Here is a 23,449-nt window from a genome sequence, read left to right as displayed (position 1 = left end):
TCTTGAATGAAGACAAGTTCAATTTATGTATTAAAACCTAAACGTTTAAATGTCAAGATGGAATTTATCGATGGTTGAAAGCATCGTATGCTCAAAGATGCAGACACACATGAAGAAGGAGGATGAAGAATCGGTGAAAAGCCCTCAAAGGTTAATAAGGCTAAAATGCAAAACAATAGTGCTTTTAATCAGGCCAAATTCACCTATTTTGTGATCCTGAAATGCAAAACAATAGTGCCTTTAATCAGGCCAAATTCACCTATTTTGTGATCCTGAATGAAAGTCAGGGACAGCGATACTACTTCTGGAGCATGCCACTGCTTTATTCAGCATGACTAACATGTAAACAGGAATATTCCGTTTCTGCTACATATCTTATTTTGAATATTGCCATAAACAGAATATGATCCTTAATAGGAATATGGTGTGCATGGTAACGTAGTCAATGAGTATGTTTTGGTCAACTATCAAGTCAGCAGTCTTTCCAATGAAAGTGGTTCAGCAGTCTTTCCAATGATAGTGGTTGGCCACACACACACGGCCACACACACACGCAAACTCTCTCTCTCTCTCATTAACTCTCTCACTCACACTCTCACACACACAGCAGAAAAACTGTCATGTAGAGACTAGGGGTGGCATAGTTCACAAAACCCACGGTTCGGTTCGTATCACGGTTTTAGGGTCACGTTTTTCGGTTACCCTACAGTTCTTGTTCTTTTTTCTTTTGAAACTCTTTAGAAATACCAAACTTTAACATATGATGTATAGCTTAATTATCCACCATTTAGGCTACAATATTAGTATAGTTATATCATGTCATCATGCACAAACCATCTCTGAGGAAAGGTGAGTTTTTGATACAGCAAGACATTGATGATTTTTATTTATTTTGCACAAAAATAGAATTTGTTATTGCCATCTACAGGAACTTTTGTGCCTTTTTAGCACACTAAGATTGACTGAAATATTACAGAATATTTTATTTCTACATAACGTAGCTAGGCTACCACATAACATTGACAAGCCCTGTAAATGCACACTTTCTCTCCTGTCTCTGTCAAATTTAAATGCTCCTTTAGTTTCAGGGATACTTGCTCTCTGAAACAGAACGTTAGATCTTCCATGTGAGGAGGACCCAACACACATTGTAATACTATTTTATTTCCAAGGGCTTTTGAGATCTGGGGTTATTACCTTACAGCAGTGCTGTAGTCTAGTTAGCTATAGTGGGTATACTGTGATGTAGTATTTAGCTGTAGTGGATATACTGTAATCAACTCCAAATGTTAATATGTATCCTTGCCTATTTGAAGTGGGTATACTGCGTAGTGCTGCCCATCACGAAGACTACACCACTGCCTTAGAGTAAAATTAATTATTATTATTAGCAAATATAATTGCGATAAAATGATAATTATAATTATTGCAAATATAGACTTGGTTGTAACAGTTTTTGTGAGGGCTGGGTCAGTGACATATAAGGGTTGGTAAGATGAGAAAATTAAAAATATGTTTAAACCTTTAAAACAAAACATGCCTGAGGTTTGCTAAAGTGTATACTTTGTATTTCTGTTGTATTCATATTACTTAATATGACGTGTATGCTATTTTTTAACAAAAGATAGAACTAACAGCCTGTTAAATTGTCAAATGGTGTAACACAAAAATTACAAATATGTAATATTTCACATCTCCTAGAGTTCATGCAAATGCTCATTTTCATTGTACTGAGCAAGACCTGTAAACATCTTGTTTTTTGTCTATTCTTTGACCATTTGAGTAAAAATGGTTTAAACAACCATTATTACAGTAAAGTAGAGTATTAAATCATTATCCATATTAATTTTTCTGTACATTATTAGTATTTTAGACAAAATACTGGTTACACCAATTGACCATAAAACGTTTATAGCAATATGACAAGGAATTGACACAGAAAATAGGCATCAAGGTAAACTGAATTGGATATTTTGATATGTATTCATGTCATTCATCATATTCCATATCAAATATCATTTTTATAACATCAATGAAGAAACTTGTGTTCTATTTGATTTCAATTCAGTTCTCATACAATTTCAGTCTATACCCATAAAGGGCCCTATTTTTGCGATGCAAAACCTGGCGCAAAGCGTATTATTATTCTGATGCAAAGTTTTTTCCTATCTTACACTTCAATTTATTAAATAATGCGCCCAGGGGTGTGGCAATTACCGACATAATGTGTGGTCTGGCACATGATCTAAAAATCGCTATCTAATACCGTCTAAAAAGCATTACGCCACTGACCAAGAAAAGCCTGGTCTATAGCGAAAGGTGCATATGAAACACAGCTGAAGACGCACTGTCACGAGATGTAAGCAGCAATTCCTCTGCAGAATAAATGTCCTTAGCTTATTTATTCAGTCATTCGAACATTATAGGGGGACGTTTTGCTTTTTTCAGGCTATGTTTTTGCTGGTAACCCATTGTCAGTCAATATTGAAAGTAATTAACTGTGTATAACTGTTTTGTCGTTGACTATGACACCACAGTGAAGTTAGTTTCACTTTGCCTATATGTTCAATTAATAGACAAGTGCAGATGTGTGTAGCCTATACTCTACTCGGTTTTAGTAAAGAATGGCTTAGTGTTCCATACGGTCTTGCGTACAAGCAGATTCCTTCAAATACACCGCTGACTATCAAAATACTGATGCGCTGTTTGAAGTTGCCCTGCTTGCTGTTAAAGGGAATGACAGATGTCCTCCTCATTGGTTTAAAGGATGTTAAGCCCAAAACACACCCATGACTGATTAAGAAACATAAGAGCCACCTTTTTGCGCCAGGCACCTGACGTTAACAAATAACAAAACCAACATAACCAACATAACAAACCACCCCGAATGTGGACTGGACAAACCCCTAAATGTATTTATGCTATTTGCTAGTGACCATGCATTTTATATTGCTAAATTAGGGCCCAAAGTGTGTGTGAGAGAGAATAAGAGTGAGTGAAAGAGTGGGTATGATAATTTCTTAACAACCAACAGCAGGATCTGCGTTCACGCACTCTGTGGCGAGTCAAGTTTTTCTTGCTTGTAAGTGGCATCCATTGGAGGACAAGAGGTACATTTTATATATAATACATGTATTTATATTATTTATTTATAATTTGAACATACTGTTTACATACATCATAATAAAATATTAAAAAATAATTATGGAAGTTTAAATTTAAAATGAAAAGCTTTGACATTTCAAAAATCGCTTAAATTGCAATCTAATTAAACCCTTTTAAAGCTATTGTTCATGCTAAACAGTTAGTCACTATTTAAATTATAAAAATAATATAATTGGCACCTAAAATTACATACTCTTGGTCCTGAATCTGATCAAACTGGTCTCAAACAGAAAAGAGTCAAATGGTGTAACCGGTTACACCATTTGACATTTCTATTTAAAAGCAAAATTTGCAGGCATTATTATGGACAATTATGTACACACTTCATCTTTATTTGAATATTCAAACACAGTTTTTACATTAAATTAAATATTTTATGATTATTATGATTTATCAACATTTTTAAAAGGTCATACCATTTGACATGTAACCTATGCGTGCCTGGCCATGGCCTAAAAACACTATTATATTACTTTAAGAGAGTTGCTAACCTTGACTCATAGCAGTTGGGGTCTTGAAGGGTCCTTCTCAATGACATAATTTCCTGTCACATCATTCTCTGACATAATACATACAAAATTGCTCCTTAAATAGTGGTTACACCATTTGACATTTTAAGTGGTTGATGTGACAGACACGATTCCCCATATTAAATATATATATATAAACATTCAGAACAATGGGGTTTCATTACTTGTATTAAATATAGAAAAGTTCTTGTGCAAGATCATGCCAGATTATTTTAGAAGGGATTTTGGAGAGAATTTCAAATTTTTTTCAGCAATTGTAATTATTTGGTTCATGTTTTTGTGGTTACACCGTGTTGACAATTTTACCCAAACTCAGTTAATACTCTTTCAAAATTAAATAAATCCAAAACTTTAAGATTAGGGTTTGATGAAAATGATATTTTTCAAATTTTAACAATTTTAAATGTATGTAACCCATGTGTACACAAAAAAATGAGCGTCACGTCATTGACCCGGCTACTTTCTTAATATTTGGGAAACTGCGAGTAAGGGGCTGCGACCGCACAGCCAAATTTGCTGAAGAGCCGCGAGGGCGCAGCAAATGAAATTCAGAAACATATTGAGCTCACAATATTCAGACCGGCCCATCCTCCTGAAGCCACTCCAGACCTGCACTGGCATAATGAATGTTGCGCAATGCTTGCACAGTCACAGTCTACAGTTTTTTTCCCGCTGTTATTATTAGGGGTTTGCACGGACGTCACATTCTGGCCGGTAACCATGGTAACCCAGCACGCGCGGCCATATTGGCGGTACTCTGTGAATGAAGTACAATGGAGTATTATGCACTTTGGATATCTTACGTGATTGTAGCCGTGTCTAAACAACAGAAAAGCTAATCAAAATCCGTCTAAGATGCAAAGGCATATAGGGCAGGACTTGGACCACAAGAAAAGGTGCGATATTTCGAGAAATTACGGTTTATTGGCAGTGCAGATCCATATGAGTTGAGTGAGGGAGACGAAGTACCAAGTTCAACCACAAGCGCCCCCCTTCCTCCGATAACTTCTGGCATTATTCTCCTTTCTCCCTGTTTTTTTAATAACTTTTGGAAGTCGATACCTACACCAGATGTTTTTCTCAGTCGGACCTATTGGTACAACCTAAAACACGACAATAATTTACCATTTTCCTTGACGATGTTAGGGATTTACTTCAGTGCCTAATGCTTTCTAATGAGGCGAGTATCTCCAATATGGCAACGTCCAGATCTGATGACACGCCGTGCAAACCCCTAATAGCTAAAATTAAATCCAAAATGTTCCCACACATCACTTATCAAATGCTGGTGCATCCTCTAACTCCGGCCTGCCTTTATTATACGTCTCCCACTTGCCATTTCTACACGTGATCCACAACACTCCAGACCTCCGCTTTCACGCGAAAGGGAAAGAACGGCCTGAGGTCACATATGGCCATGAACCGCCAAAAAACATACGATGCACACATGCCCCGAACCCAACAAGCGAACTGAACAGTTTGGATTGTTTTCATGAACCGTGCCACCCCTAGTAGAGACATCTACAGACACACACACACATACATACATACATATATACATACGGTACACACACACACCCCTAGTAGAGACATCTTCAGACACACATACATACATACATATATACATACGGTACACACACACACCCCTAGTAGAGACATCTACAGACACACACACACACATACATACATATATACATATGGTACACACACACACCCCTAGTAGAGACATCTACAGACACACACACACATACATACATATATACATATGGTACACACACACACCCCTAGTAGAGACATCTACAGACACACACACACATACATACATACATACATACATACGGTACACACACACACCTGGTTGGCTTGTGTAAGGGAGTGGTCTTTTTCCTCCAGGCATTTCTGTAGTTCATCAATCTTCGCCTGCAGCTGGCGGTTTGACTCTGCCAGTTCTGTTAGACTCCGCCCAGTCTCCACATCCTTCTGCTCCAGACAACGGATCAATACACAAAGCTCCCGGTTTCGACCTACTGCATGCTGCACACACACACACACACACACACACACACACACACACACACATCAACCTACTGAAGAAGTGTGCCAGGAGCAGCTGTTGAGGAGAGCATCATATTCATAGTCATGGCTTTCAGCAAAACCTCCAACTAACAGGAGAGGGTATCTACACTGTCTATAAGACGGAAACACCAGTTTAATGGGTGCATTTATATTTTAATATAGCCGAATATATTTTATTACAAATTACATGTATATATTATATATAATTATATATATTGACAAATAAGCATGTTTTGTACAACTTACTCCAAACAAGTCACAAGTAAGGAATGTTAAGTAAAAAACAAAGATTTTTGTCTGTATTTGTTTAGTTTGGAAAATACAATTTCAATGTCGGAATGTTAGGGAGAAATGTGTAGAAAATGGGTTCATAACTTACATCACTCAGTAAAACACTAGTAAGGAATGTTATGTTTGTGGATAGTAAAACACTTGTGTGAATCAAGGAAATGTTGTTACTAGGGCTGTCAATCGATTCAAAAAATTAATCAAATTAATTACATACTCTGTGATTAATTAATCTAAATTAATCGCATATATAATTTTTGCTGTGAAAGTATTTTAAATATTTAAATTCAAATGAATCATTGAATAATCAGCATTAGTGACATTAAAGTACAAAAACTCTTTTATTATTATTTTCAATGTTCAAATAACGGCCATAATAATCTATGATATGACCTAATATCATATGCTGAGGAAATAAATTCAAAAGTGCTTCAGGAAGAAGTTTTTTTTTCACATACAAGGCATTTCAGGCCACAGATATAACCTAATGGACACAGAGAAAATAAATTAACACTCCCCTCAATGTCAACACTATTTCTTTGCATTGATGTGCGACTTTAGAGTTGATGAACTCCGGTAATATGCAAATTACTTGCTGCAGACATTGCAGAGGACTTTATTTTAATCAACACTGTAAATGTTCCAATCAATGATCTAGGCAGCACATTTTCTTCTCTCTCCTTCATTTTACAGTCTAATGGTTACTGACTAGAACGGCTCGGGGTCAAAGGTCATACGGAATCGATTAATCTGCACTATTTTTTTTAATCAGTTATTTTTTCTCAAATTAATTAATCAAAATTAATCAGTTATTTTGACAGCCCTAGTTGTTACGGCACCCTCTCAGATTTTGTTCAAAATTTTTCAATCAACAATGAGTCCCAAAACCAAAGCCTGTAAAATATTGCTGTTCAAATCATGTCTTCATATTATTTACAACCTGAAAATCCCATTATCTGGGAAGCAATGTTTGGGCATTAATATAATGTAAAGTATTATTCATCAGGCAGCCCAAACTTTGTAGAGTGGAAGACAAGCATGTTCTAAGTATGACAGAACAATTACCCGTTTGTATGGGCATTCTTATGGATTTTCTAAAAGGCCCTAGATTAGGATTAGAAATAAGAGTGATAGTAGTAGAATAAACTTGTTTTTGTACGCATTTGGTATCGGTCAATATTTTTTTTCATACTATATTTTATTTATGTTATACCAATATTTGAGATCTCCAATTATAATGTGCTTGAAGATTTTAAAGAAACACGCCATTGTTTTATGAAATTGGCATATCATGCAACAACACATGAGCACCTTGTCTCACTCACCACAGTACCGACAATCTCTGCACCATAGTGTCTTTGCCAGTATTTCTCCCCAATATAGTCCAAAGTCAATACCTACCTAGGAAATTGCCTCGTCTTAATCTGCATTGGCATTTGTACTCGTGAATACGGAGGCCACAAGAACTAATTAGGGATTTTTTTTTGTTGTTGGCTCACTTTTACTCAAGACATGCTATCCGGAGACGAGATACTCCATTCACTATGCTAAGCTAAGCTAAGCTAAGCTAGCAGTGGCGCTGCCGAACTAATGCAGGGCTCTCAAGTTTTGAGGACAGGCAGGAGTGACATTCCCCGTCGACGCCCCCCCCCCCCAAAAGGGGTGGCGGGTCGGACGGGTTGCGGGAATGGGGGTGTTTCATTAATAATAGAGTGGTGAAGTCCCGCCCGTTCCGTTTGCCTCCATGGGACCTATCTTTCAAAAAAATTTGAACGGCAGTCTATGGCGAAAAATTTATTATTTTCTGGTCCCGGTTGACTTGTGCCTTGAATTACCCATATGATGTTTGTCCATTTTAAAGACACATTTTCATGTAAAGACATTTGCAGTTTGTTTCGTAACTATTGAATTACAACATTGTGAAAGATCGTAATTCCAATGACTACAAACCCATCAGTCGCGCTAGTGACGTTAGCTCATTCACAGCCACACTAGATTGTACAAGCATACCAGCAACAGGTCTTAATTGGGCTTTCCTTGCCGAAGAAAATACCATGAGTCAGAGGATTAAACTCATCAGGTAAGTTGTATTCGTCCATAGACTGTACATTACATACTGTTAAGTGACATAGCAGGCAGCAAGATGCAACCGTTAACTAGCATAACAGCTCTTATCGTTTCATTACGTTGGTGACGTACATCGTTCGAGACGAGAGATGTAGTCCACTGAGTGGATTCGCACAAAACCAACATAACTTTTGAAGTCTATCGAACAACAGTACTTTCTTGACGTGAAAAATTATCTTTTAAATTCACACACATCATATGTGAAATTTGTGGCACAATTCAAACTGGACCAAAAAATAATTGTTATCTCTCCATTAACTCCCGTTCATAATTTTTTCAAAGATAGGTCCCATGGACCGGAAGTAGAAGGGGCGGGACTTGACCACTCTATAGTATTACTAGTGTTTTTGTTGCTGTTATTAATATGCCCTTAGATGTGTCGGTTAACAGTTGATCCAATATTAGTTGTGCAGATGTATAGTCCATCTTATACACACCAATTAAATTGAAATAGAAATTTTAATGATTTATACTTTTTTGTAATTATTCCATATTTAGTATAGTCATTCCATATCAGAACTCCTGAAGAGTGTTACCTTTAATTTCAGGCAAAGATTATGCTTCAAAGGGGTTCATATGCAGTAAGCATCTGATTGTCAGTATGCATTTTAGATAACCAAAAGTCCTATGGGTAGTTTCTATAGGGCATTTTACAAAACGCATGAGCATACCTTGGCAAATAATGGTCTAAAGTACTCATATTGTCATTCTATATTGATCTACTTTTGCACACAGCTTCACCAGACCTGATGCTAGGGCTCAGTTGTGTTTCTAAGTCATATCAAGTCAAGACCTAGAGGGCTGAAATGTGGTCAGTTCAGAGATGCTTGTTATCCGGTAGAAAAAGAAAACAATATTCTAGCCTCTGTAACTCTGTGTCAGTACATCACACAGTTATTCTAATTGTTTTCCAAAAACTACAATGTCTCAGCTTTCCAAAGAGATCAGGCATTTGATTATCGGCCAAAGTATGTAGGAGCAATGCCCTCCTAAGTAGATGATGTGCAATGTTGGGCAAAAAACTCAAAATGGGGCATAATTTATACTTGCAGACTTGCAGAACAAAATATTTGACACATGGCATTGACAATTCAATAACGGACCTACCCTTTTCACCACCTCTGAGCTAGCATCCACTAACCTGGCCTTTATAGGGGGCTTTCCTCTCAGGGTGAATGAGATGATGATTAATTGTTTTTCTTACCTGACATCTTTGAAAGACAAATGCAATGATTAATGCATCCATGGCCAGGATATAATTAATTATACAATGACATGATTTTAAAACTAAAAGTGACTCATGACAATATGCAATACAGTTTATTTAGTGCTAATAAAATTGTTAAGCCTTTTTGGAGAGAGAGATGTTTATAATGTGACAATATGTCAGTCATCGTGTGATAACGAAAATATGACTAGGCTACTTGTTCTGACCAAGTGTTGTCAGTAAACAGGCTGTAAAACTGATGCTAATTATCTGGGAAACATTCTCTAGCAGCAGTCACGTTGTTGTTTGTGTCAAACAAGTTGTGGATTTGTTGTAACATTAAAAGATGACTTACTCTGTGCTCAAACTGATGCTCGAAGCTCAGTGGTTTCCTCTGAAGATGAACGAAACTTTGGAAACTAGCAGATTCACATGAACAATTCAGGATACGATACGATTTTTTCATTGGCTGTTGTATCTTACCCAGATACAATAGTGCTTTTTTCTGATTGGCTATTGTGTAGCCCCTTTCGTTATTTTTGATTGGCTGATAAGTGGCAGGCTCAACTCCAGGGGAGACGCGCTTGATTCTTGCCGGTTCCATAGTGAGAGCGGCGCGGCCAGAGACATTTTGGGCGCTGCGGCAGCATATTAAATATTATAAATAGTTTTTCTGCGTGAGAAATACAATGTGTGGCGGGAGTGCGTGACAAAAGACCGAAATGAGTGACTGTCACGCTCAAAGCGTGACACTTGAGAGCCCTGCTAATGCATGCGCAAAGACAAAAATACTTTTGCTCACTTAGCCATCTCCAGGGGAGATGGTGAATAACCCAATTTCATAAACTGTGATGTGTTCCTTTAAGGACTGAACAAGAGGAGGTTGTGTTTTAGGTCACTTTCACAGGATTAAAATGGTATGTGGGGTAGCTAGTAGGCACTTGGAAATCTTTGTAAAAGTAGCTTAGTTTATGGACTCGTAGTGCCAAAGTGCCAATTTTGGGGAAAATAAGTATTGGACAAGACAACATTTGTTTTAGTAAGCATACTTCCAATGAGGCTATTTGCATGACATTTTCACCAGACATTAATATTAACTTAGGTAATGCACCCATATAAAAAATTTCAAACATTAATCTCCATAAATTGAGTTATGAGTAAACAAGTCATGTGGAATGGCATAGGGAAAAAGTATCCCTGTATCTATTTATCTACAAAATCTGGGCAGGCTAGGAATAATACTAATCAAGATATAAATGCCTAAACATGGTCTCCAAGATAAATCATTTGAGTGTAAAAAATTGATACAAAATCAAGGGTGGAAAATGTATGAAACATTGGAGTCTAACAAAACTATTTCAACTATCTTTGGGACCTAAATTTTAGACAAACTTTGAGCAAAATATGAGACAGTGCAGCAACCATTTTCCTGAATTTTGTCTGATTTGACACGGAATGACCCAGCATGTGTGTGCATCTACAGTAGACGGTGGCCTTATCATCAGTGGTTAACTAATTATGCAATAAGCCCAGAGAGGCCGTAGGTTACAGTGATTATACAACAGATAGGGCGTTGTTAGGCACAATGTGCCAGCAGACTGTAACCTATGGACTTGAGTGGCTTATTGCTTTTCTAAAACAGTTACCATATGGAAACCATAGGCCTATAGGCAGGGTGGTTGCCAAGTGTGGCACAGATCGTGAAGCACATAAACATATAGCCTTAATACAGTCTTAATATGTTAAAATGAATTATTGTGTGTGTGTGTGTGTGTGTCTTACCTGCAAAACCTGAGTAATGAACAGAGTTGCCTTCTCCAGGTCAATGCAGGCTTGCTTGTGACTCGTCATATCAACATGCTGCTGCTGATAACTTTCATCCGTGATCTACACACAGACACATCACTTCATACACTGTTCAGATATCAACTGACAACAAAGCCAATTAGCAGATTGAGACACAAATGTAAATGGTCATTTTCCATTGTTCCAAATAAGGAGACACTCGGTCAAGAATGGCGGTGATTAAAAAATCAAGAGAGTTAACGTTGGCTTCATGAAACTGTTACCTAGGCTACTTGTCACTGCCTAGATCAGTAGTTTTCAAGATACACCGTTCACGTAGGCCTAGTCCTAAGCTACCTCAGACACTCTCACCTTCACACTAACATCCATCCCGTGCCAGCCGTGGTGTTGTTGCGACTTTAAACTCTCGAGGCTCGAGGCAAAGCTAAGTGTATCGTCTGTCAGACTCTGCATTATGTTGTGAGTTAAGCGTACTAACTCAAAATAAGTCCAGACAATTGTAACCGTCACTAAAACATGAAAAGTGAACCATTAAGTATCTGCTTTGAACAATGTTACGTTTCCAGCTGCTCCTGGAATCTACTTCAGTGATTTATGTTTGTACATACCCAGTCAAGAATTTTTCTTTTCGCCCTCTAGCGTCCCGGATGAGAATTCGGTCTAAACGCTTTCTAAGAAATGGACGAACAGACTCCGTCGTTTTCAATGGGAGGGCACTGAGTCAAATAGAACGATTTTTCAGTTGGTCCCCCCAGTACTGCGCAGACTCACACTTAACTTCGTGACGTTAGTCATCGAACTGAATCTTGTAACTCATATGATAGATACACAGAAATTCTTCTCACACTTCCTTCGCCTTCAAAATGTATGTATTATTAATATCATCCTCACCAAGTCGTGTTAATGTTGAAGCTACCACACATGATCATCTTCAAAAACAGTCATGCTAAAACAAAACAAAAAAGTTATAGCCGAAGCTAATCTTCTTTCCACTTTTCCGACCTACGGTCAATCCATCTAAAACCTCTGAAATGATTAGTGCCGTTTTTAAAAAAAAAAATAGGTTTACTTTTTTATTATTATTAGGTTGCCTCTGTGTAATGCTTTACCTATGGTCGTGTATGCTAGGTTTTGTTTATGAGTTACCGTCATAGCCAGTAACCCAGGTAGCAAACAGACGTGTTGTACACGTTTTTTATCGGTGCTCTGTTGGTGTCAGACACGTTCAGAATTGGTTCAGAATAACGTTCATTTTTGGTAAAAGTGTAGGTTCCCGATTACGCTTTTTACACGTTCCAGAATAGTTCAAATTAAGTGTCCAGTACGTTTTGTGCACGTTGCAAAAGGGTGTAAAAACACAATGTTGTGAAAAACACGTTCAATGAACGTGCAAATTAGATTTTTATTACGTGTACTGCACGTTGAGTTTGACACTTAAATTAAACGTGCGTGCTGATGCTTTGAATTTTATTTTGGCCTAGGCCTATATGCTTTATAATAGCATTTATGTGGCCAGTTATTCTAACTTCGATGGAAAAGGCATAACCAATGAATAATTGTAATAAATATAGCTATATTTATTTATTTAAAATAGCATCAGCGACTGTGACGGGCTTGGGCTTGATGTCGGACTTGGGCTGCCGTGGTGCCGCTCGAGGTCATCCAATGCTTGGCCTGCTGAAGTTCCTCTCTGAAACAATACAAACATATATGATGTAAGCTTATTTCTATGAGCAGTTTCTTTACTTCTTTACATAAAAATAGTGGATCAAAACAAAACAACAATGAGTGTAAACCGGAGAATCAACCTAGAGGATGAATTCCATGAATGGCTTTCATGGTAACGCTACATTGTTTATGTTTTCACCGCCGTTGCGTTGCGAAGGGGTCTATAGCGCTAGCCTACAGCTAACAGAAGTAGCAAAGATCCTTGATTACTCCGCTTGAATCCTCTCTGGAAGTAGCCAAACTATTTTGGAAATAGTATTAAACTATAGTAATATTAGAGATCTACACTGCTGGTTAAGACATTGAATATAAGTAACTGAACATTGCTTATCAAATAAAACTGACTTGACTTGACTTATCAGACTCCGATTGGTTTTTATAAAAATGTAATTATCATGGTCTACATCAGTGTTTCTCAAAGTGTGGTCCGGGGACCACTGGTGGTCCTCAAGCTATCCCAAGTGGTCCGCGAGCAGACGTGGTAAAATATAATATAGAGGAGTTGTTTGCAATATTGAACAAGTTGGTTCATGTAAATCCAAACAGTTCTGCAACACTGTCTATGTAAGATATGCCAGTTTAAATCATATGAATCCTCTGACACAATAAGCAAAGTGCAAAGACAATAAACAAGGTGGTTCAGTGAGTAAGTTTAGGCCTATTGTGTAGGCTAATATACTGTTGAAGTAGGTCTAATCTTTTTTTTAGCTAGGTGGTCCGTGCGTTTCTTTTTTATTGGTTAAGTGGTCCTTCGTCTGAAAAAGTTTGAGAAACACTGGTCTACATCACAGCATTCGATTCTACTTAGCAGCTAGCATTTTAACTGTCATTTACCAATGTAGTATGCTAGCAAGTAGCTCTGCTTACCTGAGCTTCGTGGTGAAAAGCATAACGTTGAGCACTGGCTTCACGTCGGTTTTCACTTCTGGATTGATCTTTGATATAAAATAACTTATTAGTATTGAATTTCATTACATTTATGAAAGAATTGAGCGATTTCAAAGTATTTAGTACCTTTTTTTCCTTTTGGACGTTAGGCTTGGGTTTCCTTCAGTGTCAAAGCGTAACGACAAACTGACGTTGGCATAACAACAGCTGACTATGGTGTGCGTGCACCACCCTGAGGTCAAACTGCTACAACATCTTTCATGCTGATAATGGCTAACCATTTCATATGGGTTACACCAGTGTTTTTCAACCTTTTTTGTGCCACGGCACACTTTTGACACTTAAAATGTCCCACGGCACACTAACATCCTGTGTGATTTAAATGTCATACTGACTAAAGACTAGTGAAAACAGCTTGTGTGTTATTTTGCACTATACAGTTAACAGTTCAATGTCAACGTCTAATTACTTCAAATCAATATCATACAGCAAAACCTCTCTTAACAGAATGTACTCGTGCTTTAAGAATAAAAAAATATAATTTTGTAATTGTCTACTCTCCTGCTATCTCCACACTTTCTTGGAGGTTTACAGGTACCTGGGTGGTACAGAAAAGGTATTTAAATAATACACTATAATTAACTAACTATCAAATCCTGTGCATTCTTGGCTAAATGTAGCAACAACTATTGTACACCAGTTCAAGTGCCGAATGTGTAGTAGGCTAGCTCAGCTTTCTCAAAATTCAAGTTGAGGCCCGGTCATGGCAGACTTTGAAGTTATAGGGCCCACCTACACATGCCCCCATCAAACCATTATTATGATTATCATTACAACAATTACTTTTATTATCCTATAGTTACACATGCAGTTTCATTTCAAAGCAGTCAATGTTTACAGTGCTATAGTTATAACATTGTTCACAAAAAGTTTGTGAAAACATGCACATCAGAGGACTGCTTTAGGCTACTAATGTAAGATATAATTAGAATAGTTAATTACTTAAGCATGGTTGCATTAGATCTAAAAACAACAGCAATTATATGAGTACTATTGTTTTGGGATGTTTCCCGCATGCAATCATCATACTCTGGTAGGCAAATGGAGAAAAAATGTACATGTTTTTTAATTAAATGCATCATGCATTCGACGAACGCTCACACCATAATTTAATTGTTTGCTCCATGTTTAATGACAACGAATTAGCAAGTATTTCTGTTCTTCCTGATTACCGTTTTTTTTCTGTCGGCCCGCAGTTGCGCAATCAATTGCGCACCGGGCTTATAATTTCACTCCGCGGACCAGCAGTCGCACAAATGCCGGTGTGCTCACAGTTTTGCCTCTGGTTAACATCAGACGTGTCTGACACGTTTCCCACACGTTTTCCCCTCGTTAGTATTTGGTGTAAAAATAACACCACACCAGCACCTTCATTCAATGTTGAAAGTAAGTGTCATATACGTGCGTGAAAAAACATTGTGATTTTCACCCATTTTGAACGTGTAATTCACGTAGTTTTTTGGTTGGTGTAAATTGAAACCGAAATTGCATCTTCTGTTGGCGTTGGAATCGGTGCTAGATGCGTTGGGTTTTGCACGTATCTTTTGGCACCAGGTTACAACGTTCAATGGACGTTTTTAACATGGTTATTTGTACTGGTGCCAGAAAACACGTTGAAAGAACGTACTAAACACGTCTGTTTTATTTGAAACCAAAATACAACCTAAATAAAACGTTTGTTTTGGTTCAAATAACGTGTTTTGCTGCTTGGGAAGGTGGACTGAGCTTCTTATCCAAACAATACGGTTATCTCCCTACAGCGCGAAAGAGAGATTACGTCAAAGCTAGCTTCCCTCCAACCGAACAAGCTAACCATTCTTCTTACGGGTAACCAACGTTACGGACGAGGTAGTGGAGTCTGTTTTGCCTTTGTAGTGTTTATGTAGATTACACAGAAGCTACAATATCGGCACAGGATATATGTTATATGAAGTTATGGTATTTCAAAAAAATCATAGAATGAATGTACTTCTATGGGAGTTAGCAGAGAGGTGGTCCCTTCAGCCTACGTCGATTCTTCTACTTCCGGGAATTCGCCTGCCCCCTTGGTATTCCTGTAGCCTACTACGGAGTCCCCGACGGGCCATGGTAGAATTATAGAAGGGAATTTATTTTTAGAGTCCTTTTTGCGTTCTTGCGTAATACTTACACATAAGGAAGAAAACAAATTAAATATATATATTTGTAATACCCTATTGTAATACTATAATAATATATTTTTTTAGCTCATTCTCACTTTAGCCTGCTCTGCAGTGCAAAGCCTAGTTAGGCTATAAACAACACTGCACTGCAGTGTGTGTTTGATTCAGTTTTTTGTATTGTGCATCTAATATGTGCTGGTGATTTAATTTTGAAGTTGATGTGCATGTATGGCTGAAAGTGAAAGTTTGTGAACTAAGTTTATTTTCTTGTTTTATGGGGCTGACACAGCTGACTATTTAGCCGTATCATCATAGGCTATAGGGATATTGACCATGGCTAATTTTACTGTCAATTGACCTAAAACCATAAAATGAAGAACATCCAAATTCAAATGCATTCATGGGAGACATACAACTGTAGAAAATTGGAATTACATACAAGGACACGCTCGCACACAAGCACATTACATACAAACACGCTCGCACAAAAGCACATTGAATGACCTCTGTGTATAAATGCGCTATATAAATAAACTTGGCTTGACTTGACTTGACACAAACACACACACACACACACACACCCATCTTCAGTCAAATGAGGACACTCTTTCTTTTGAGGAAGATCAGCTTTAGCCTTCAATACCCTGACTGACCACTGCTACAAGTAGAACAACATCTGCAGAAGTAAGGCTTGTGGTCACAGTGTGGCTTGACGGAGGAAGGAGGAGGAGAGCTGTTGCCACCGTCACGACTCACAAGCGTGGGAACGACAGGAGCAGACGACAACGGCAGGAGCCGACAATGTTGATGATATAACCAGGGAATACATTCATAGCCATGAAGAACATATTAATCATCACCTGTGCTCTCCTCGTTAGTAAGTTCCACCATACTGTGTATAGTGTAATTTAGCTGTGAATGTTTTATTTGAAAATGTGTTACGGTAAAAGGGAACTGTTAACTTGCATAATCAACAGCTGAGCTGACTGCCATGTTGTCTTCTAAAGTTATCCAGAGAGTTTGCTGCATGATCCTCTTTCACTTCTTCATAACATGAGCTTTAAATAAGCTCTGAATATGTCCTAAAACATTTAAAAAAATACTAAAGACACCAAAGACACCACTAAAAAATACTAAAGACACCAAAGACACTTTTAGTGTTGGACATGAAGACGTGTTAAGATTTTTTTTCATTAATTTATTCAGACTGCACAATTAGATTGTTTTTTTTATTTTATTTGGTGTGTGTGTATGCATGTGTGTGTGTGTGTGTGTGTGTCTGTCTGTCTGTGTCTGTGTGTGTGTGTACAAGGTGCCCAAATGGAATCGTCAGTGCATACAGTGAAAGGTCACATTGGAGGGAAGGTTGTGATTGAGTGTCCATACCCACCAGGCTACGAACACCGCCAGAAGTACGTCTGCCGTGGCGACTGTCCACCTGGCAACAAAGACATCCCAGTGCAGACCGCAGTCGGCCAGGTCTGGGCTAAAACAGGCAGGTTCTCTCTCCACGATAATGCCACAGCCAGAGTCTTCACCGTCACCATTACTGGGCTGACAGCTAAGGATTCTGGGAAGTACTGGTGTGCCGTGCAGTTTCCCTGGTATAATAGTGATCTCTACACAGAGCTCAGGATTGACATTGGGCCAGGTGAGAGATCTAGGATCAGACATATTTAATATTAAGGTCGGTGAGAGGTGGATAGAGGGTTGCTATCTGATCTAGGATCAGATGTATTTATTATTAAGGTCGGTGAGAGGTGATATCTGATCTAGGATCAGATGTATTTAATATTAAGGTCGGTGAGAGATGGATAGAGGGTATGCTATGTGATCTAGGATCAGATGTATAATATATTAAGGTCGTGAGAGGTGGATGATATCTGATCTAGGATCAGATGTATTTAATGTTAAGGTCGGTGAGAAGTAGATGATATCTGATCTAGGATCAGATGTATTTAATGTTAAGGTCAGTGAGAAGTGGATAGAGGGTATGATATCTAATCTAGGATCAACTGTTTTTGACCCATTTTATTCCTCTTTGTAGCACCTGTGACAACTCTCAGTCCCGCAATAATCACAGGGGCCTCCACTGTACTAACATTCTCACCTGGTAACGTTTCTGTTTTTATTCCAACCTTCTGATTGCATTGCGTTGACTGATGGTTCTATGTTGAAATATTACTCATAAGAGTTGTTTTTGGGGAACCTGTGCCGTCACTAAAGGTAAAAACATCTCGAGTGTAGCACCGTTGGTGAGAACGGTTACGACAACAAACACCAGTAAGTGTAACTTGCTGACTCACACCTCTGTGGGTTATATGTGTCATACACGGCAAAAAGTGACATCTTACCAAGTGTTATAATCTTATATTAAGATTAAAAAAATTGTAGTTAGTATTGTTTTCAGTATAAAGATACTTACTTTGAGCTTTATTGTAAGATTATTTGACTTAAAATAAGCCAAAATCTTCTTCAGTCAGTAAATTTACCTTAAATTGTCTTTTAAAAATCTTCAATCTTAAAATGAAATTACTTAGCCTAGAAATATAGACGCACCCTAGCGGCGGCAAATTAATTTGCTCAGCCTGTACGTCTAGTAGCAAACCATAGGGATTTATATTGGCTGACGCCGTAGACGTCATCCAATCACAGCGCTCTATTTTGTTAGAGAGTCTTAAGGTGGGCTTAACAGGATGACGACAGTCCTGCGACGGTGAACAACAAGGAAGGTGGCTATGGTGAACGAAGAGCGGTTGTTTGAATCGGCGTTGGCGTCATCCTGCTCTTTGTTCTGATTGGTCGTAGCGCTGGCCTATTGCATGACTAGGCAGTTTGAAAGACAATTCTCTGCCCGCCCCTTGGATTAAGCGAGGTGAATGGGTCGATTCCAGACTATACATTTCAATGATATAGGATGGCCCGCCAGGCTAAAAATTACTTACTCCACTGACAGATAAATTTACTTGATTTTATGTCTTAATTTAAGAAGATTTTGACTTATTTTAAGTCAAATAATCCTACGAGAAAGCTCAAAGTAAGTATATTTTTAATAAAAAACAATACTAAACAGATTGTTTATATTAATATAAGATTATAACACTAGATAAGATATATTTTTTGCATGCTGATTGATTGATTGATTTAGTGATGAATTACTTGATGATCTTTATGATCACTGCAGGAGTGATTTTTGTCCTGGTGATCATGTTTGAGAGTTTTGAATTGCTTTGGTTGATCATCATGCTGATTGATTGATTGATTGAATGGTTGAATGATTGATTTTGTTGATTGATTAATTGCAAATCTTAGCAACTGTAGCTCAGTTGCTGAATGAATGACTTGGCAAATCAGATGCTGCTGTAAGAAAAAGTTTCAAGTAATCATATCCGCCATATCTGTGGTGGGCAGCCATAGCGCTTCTGGAGGGTTGCCAGTTCGAACCCCGACCAGTAGGCACGGCTGAAGCCCCCTTGAGCAAGGCACCTAACCCCTCACTGCTCCCCGAGCGCCACTGTTGTTGCAGGCAGCTCACTGCGCCGGGATTAGTGTGTGCTTCACCTCACTGTGTGTTCACTGTGTGCTGAGTGTGTTTCACTAATTCACGGATTGGGATAAATGCAGAGACCAAATTTCCCTCACGGGATCAAAAGAATATATATACTAATACTACTATACAAAAGATCTCTGAAGTTTGCCTACAAAAAAAGGAACCATTGCTGCCATCTTTGCCCATATAAGGAGATCCGGGTGTTAATTGAAGGTAACTACTGTACATATGGCAAGTTGCATTGCAAGTTAACTCTGGGGTAGCACAAATCTAAGTTTGCCGTCTTAACGTACCAAAGATCACAGTACCGACTCGAAGGCAGTGGTCAAAAGTGTGTTGAGCAAAACACCAAAAACCCCATGTTATTTTCCCATAGAAAAAAACCCATAAGATACCAGATCTCAAAGATGGCAGCTTTTTTATATAGGCGAACTTCAGAGGTCTATGTATGGCTTTAGTTACAGTGGTGCAAACTGATTGGTTTAGAAATACCCCATGGCAGCACCAAAACAATATGCAAGTAAGCAACAATATGCAAGTAAGTCAACTTCATCACAAACACATAACTTGTAGGCCTATGATATCACTCAGATCATGATGTTATTTAAAATCTTATGTGTGGTTCTTGCCAGTTTCTGTTGTGTGTAGTGTTGCCGTGGTGATTGTTGTCCTGCTAAGCATGCTGGGAGTTTTGATCTATTTCAGAAAAGCAAAACACAAAAGAACAGAAACTACAGGTGGGCCCCCCACCCACACACACACACCTTCACACACGCACACATACACACACACACTACTTGTGTCTGACTCATGAGCTGTCTCACACACTTAAACTCAAGACATTGCACACAGAGATATTACTCAAATAAACCTTATTCTATGAAACATTATTTTTACTGTATCTTCAACAGATGCCGTATTCTTGTATACAAGTGGCTGCTCCAGTTCCAACATCTACTTAGAGACAGGGGGTTCTGCAGTGGTATGTCATCCTAGCAATGGTTCTTGGGAAATGGAGTCTTTGTAGGCCATAGCTGATATCTCCTTAGTGCTATCTATACTACTGTTCTTCCCATGTGCAGGCCAGCCCAACTCATCTGACAGTTGTGGCCATTGACAAGTTATTGATTGATTTTTTTTTTATTGCTGCCAATCAATCTCCAAAATCTGATGATACGATCTTATATCCCCATGACAAAAGCGACTGATGATACCCCAACACTTTCTTTGCCATGTCCATCTCTTTAAGGAAATGAGCCACAGTGTTCCAACAGTCATCCAACAGCATCAGAACCCCACCACCACCTCCTCCTCCATCAACACCACCTCCTCACCCACCTCCTCCTCCATCACCACCACCTCCTCACCCACCTCCTACTCCATCACCACCACCTCCTCCTCCATCACCACCACCTCCTCACCCACCACCTCCTCACCCACCTCCTCCTCCTCCACCACCACCTCCTCACCCACCTCCTCCTCACCCACCTCCTCCTCCTCCTCCTCCACCGTCCCTTCTGCTCCACCTCAGGTCTATGAGGTGCCTGAGTCACTGTACCAAAGAATGGCTCCGCTTGCGTGTGGGGAGGTCCCTGTGCCCAGAGACAGCAGCCCGTCTGCCAGGACCGTGGATGGTGCAGAGTACATGTCAATGCAGGACTGTGCCAGGACCGTGGATGGTGCAGAGTACATGTCAATGCAGGACTGTGCCAGGACCGTGGATGGTGCAGAGTACATGTCAATGCAGGACTGTGCCAGGACCGTGGATGGTGCAGAATACATGTCAATGCAGGACTGTGCCAGGACCGCGGATGGGGCAGAGTACACTTAGTCATTTAATCACAAAAGCGTCCCCTAGAGACACTGGTGTTATGTAAGGTGAGCTGATCGATCCATTTATCAAGTCTAAAATTTCAGCTGAAGTCACACTATTTGATATAATTTCTGTAGTCTTATTCTTAAAGCAGCACTATGCAAGTGTATATTACATTATTTTACCATAATATAATAGATTTGAAGTCATTTTGATGGTAAACTTGTAATAATAACAATAATAATAGTAACTAGACTGCATTTCCGGCGGGAACTGCGAAAGTGTGCTTGCCCTGGTCCGGTCACCAACGTGAGCAGACAGTGGCATACGCTATGCTGAACCTGGCTTGATCCAGGCATTGTAACAGTGCCTTTCAGTGTTGGAGCAGTGGCAATATCTCAAAAGCTCTAGGAGAGGGCTATTCAACTATTGGCTTGCGGGTTGAATGCGGTTCGTTGGATTTTACCTTTGGCCTGCCTTCAAATTTAGCTTCTATGACTGAGATCAAATCAATAAAATAAAATGACAGCAGTGATTGGCTGCAAAAATAAATAATGTCACGCGTCTTGCGCCTCTCAAACTGGGCTATCAGGTAACCTACAGAGGAACTGAAATTATGAAATATGACCAAGGCATTAAAAAGCTGCTTGTTTGTCAGGATACTTTTTCACTGATTTATTTTAAAAAATTTGAGCTATGAGTGTGAATGTTATATATTCCATCCCACAAATTATGTTTTACTGGTTTATTTGACAAATAATTTATATGGATTTGCTCTATAAAGACCTTATGTCTGTTTGGGATTGTTTTGAGAGCCTATTGATGTATCTCAGAATAAAGGAATGTCCACAACATTAGTGATGTTTTTTTTGTGTGTGTGAATGTATTTTACTTAGCTCATTAAATGTAGCTGGATACTCATGAACGCATGTCTCTAATAGCCACAATAGGAGTTATTTTAGCAACACCGTATTTTGTGTGGCCCATAACGACCCAGTGGATCATGAAAATGTGCCAAAATTCACATTCCTTGCTTGTTGTTGATACATTAATCCCATTCAGATTGCCACTTATCTGTGATGTAAGAGTTCAGTATAGGTTTAAGGTCTGGGGCAGGGATTTGACATTCTGTGACTTCTTCATTGAGGGCTTGCTTAGCAGCACTGTCCGCTTTCTCATTTCCCCTCAGACCAACATGACCTGGGACCCAGCAAAAAACTACACTCAAGTTCTGGTTCTTTAGACGTTCTAGTTGATCAAGCTCAGCTTTGGTTATACTTTTTGCGTACCCATAGTTTTCTATTTATTTACAAATGTACATAGGCCTACTGTAATTACATTTATACATAGTTATTCTACTGATCTTCATACTATTCATGCACATAGACTTATTCTTACTACTCTTATAATGTTGTTTCTGCACTACGATGACACTGTTTCCACACTGCACATAGCTGTATGTTATGTACATATCTGTTATATATTTGTCATATTGAATATCCATATTTATTCTGTTTTATTATATTCTGTTGATACACTGCATGAGATAACTGCTAATACACTGCACATATTTATATTTAATTCATTACTCTAAACCAGAGCCATATAAAGGTAGAGTTGCGACAACTCCATTGACGCTATAATGTTCCATTTTTTTCAACAATGGCGGCTAATGGAAGCCTCAAATAGTTCCCAAAAGTTAACAATTTATAATAGCAGCAGCGCAGTTACAGACTGTTTGTAGCCAACATTTCAGACTCAGAGTTACATTATTGGCTCATCCGAATAATAATAATAATAATAATAATAATAATAACAGTAACAACAGTAATAGTAGTAAGTAATAGTATTAATAGTATAGGCTATGGATTTAAGTGGTTTAATTTTAAAAAGGGCAGCAAAAGTGGGATAAAGTGCAACTGCTTCCCCAAAACAATTCCTCCATAACTGTGGATTTAATCGTTTGATATGTGGATAACTTTCAGTGGACTAAACACATAAAAGGTAAGATTTTGTTATCACAAAGCTAGATGGTTCATTAAAATGTAATATGGCGAAGCATATTTACAG

General features: G+C 38.5%; 1 protein-coding gene and 1 pseudogene across 3 annotated transcripts; one reads left to right on the top strand and one right to left on the bottom strand.

The window, feature by feature from the left end:
• Window positions 1-23,449, bottom strand: part of LOC143123348 (uncharacterized) — a 685,973-nt pseudogene that overhangs the window by 15,584 nt on the left and 646,940 nt on the right.
• On the top strand, window positions 16,747-22,272 carry LOC143123471 (uncharacterized). Of its 3 annotated transcripts, XM_076284925.1 has the most exons (7): window positions 16,747-16,893; window positions 17,329-17,667; window positions 18,064-18,129; window positions 18,243-18,299; window positions 20,199-20,303; window positions 20,478-20,548; window positions 20,816-22,272. In XM_076284925.1, the coding sequence occupies exons 1-7, from the start codon at window positions 16,854-16,856 to the stop codon at window positions 21,395-21,397; spliced, it is 1,260 nt and encodes a 419-aa protein (XP_076141040.1). In that variant the 5' UTR covers window positions 16,747-16,853; the 3' UTR covers window positions 21,398-22,272. The 3 variants fall into 3 exon arrangements, with proteins under 3 accessions (XP_076141040.1, XP_076141047.1, XP_076141054.1); XM_076284932.1 differs by lacking the exon at window positions 18,243-18,299; XM_076284939.1 differs by lacking the exons at window positions 18,064-18,129; window positions 18,243-18,299.

Source organism: Alosa pseudoharengus, unplaced genomic scaffold (assembly GCF_046254945.1).
Source record: "Alosa pseudoharengus isolate Yale_2024_CS ecotype anadromous, Long Island Sound unplaced genomic scaffold, YU_APseudo_1.1 YU_APseudo_1.1_scf_1, whole genome shotgun sequence".
Taxonomy (NCBI): domain Eukaryota; kingdom Metazoa; phylum Chordata; class Actinopteri; order Clupeiformes; family Clupeidae; genus Alosa; species Alosa pseudoharengus.
This window is presented reverse-complemented; position numbering and strand designations above follow the sequence as displayed.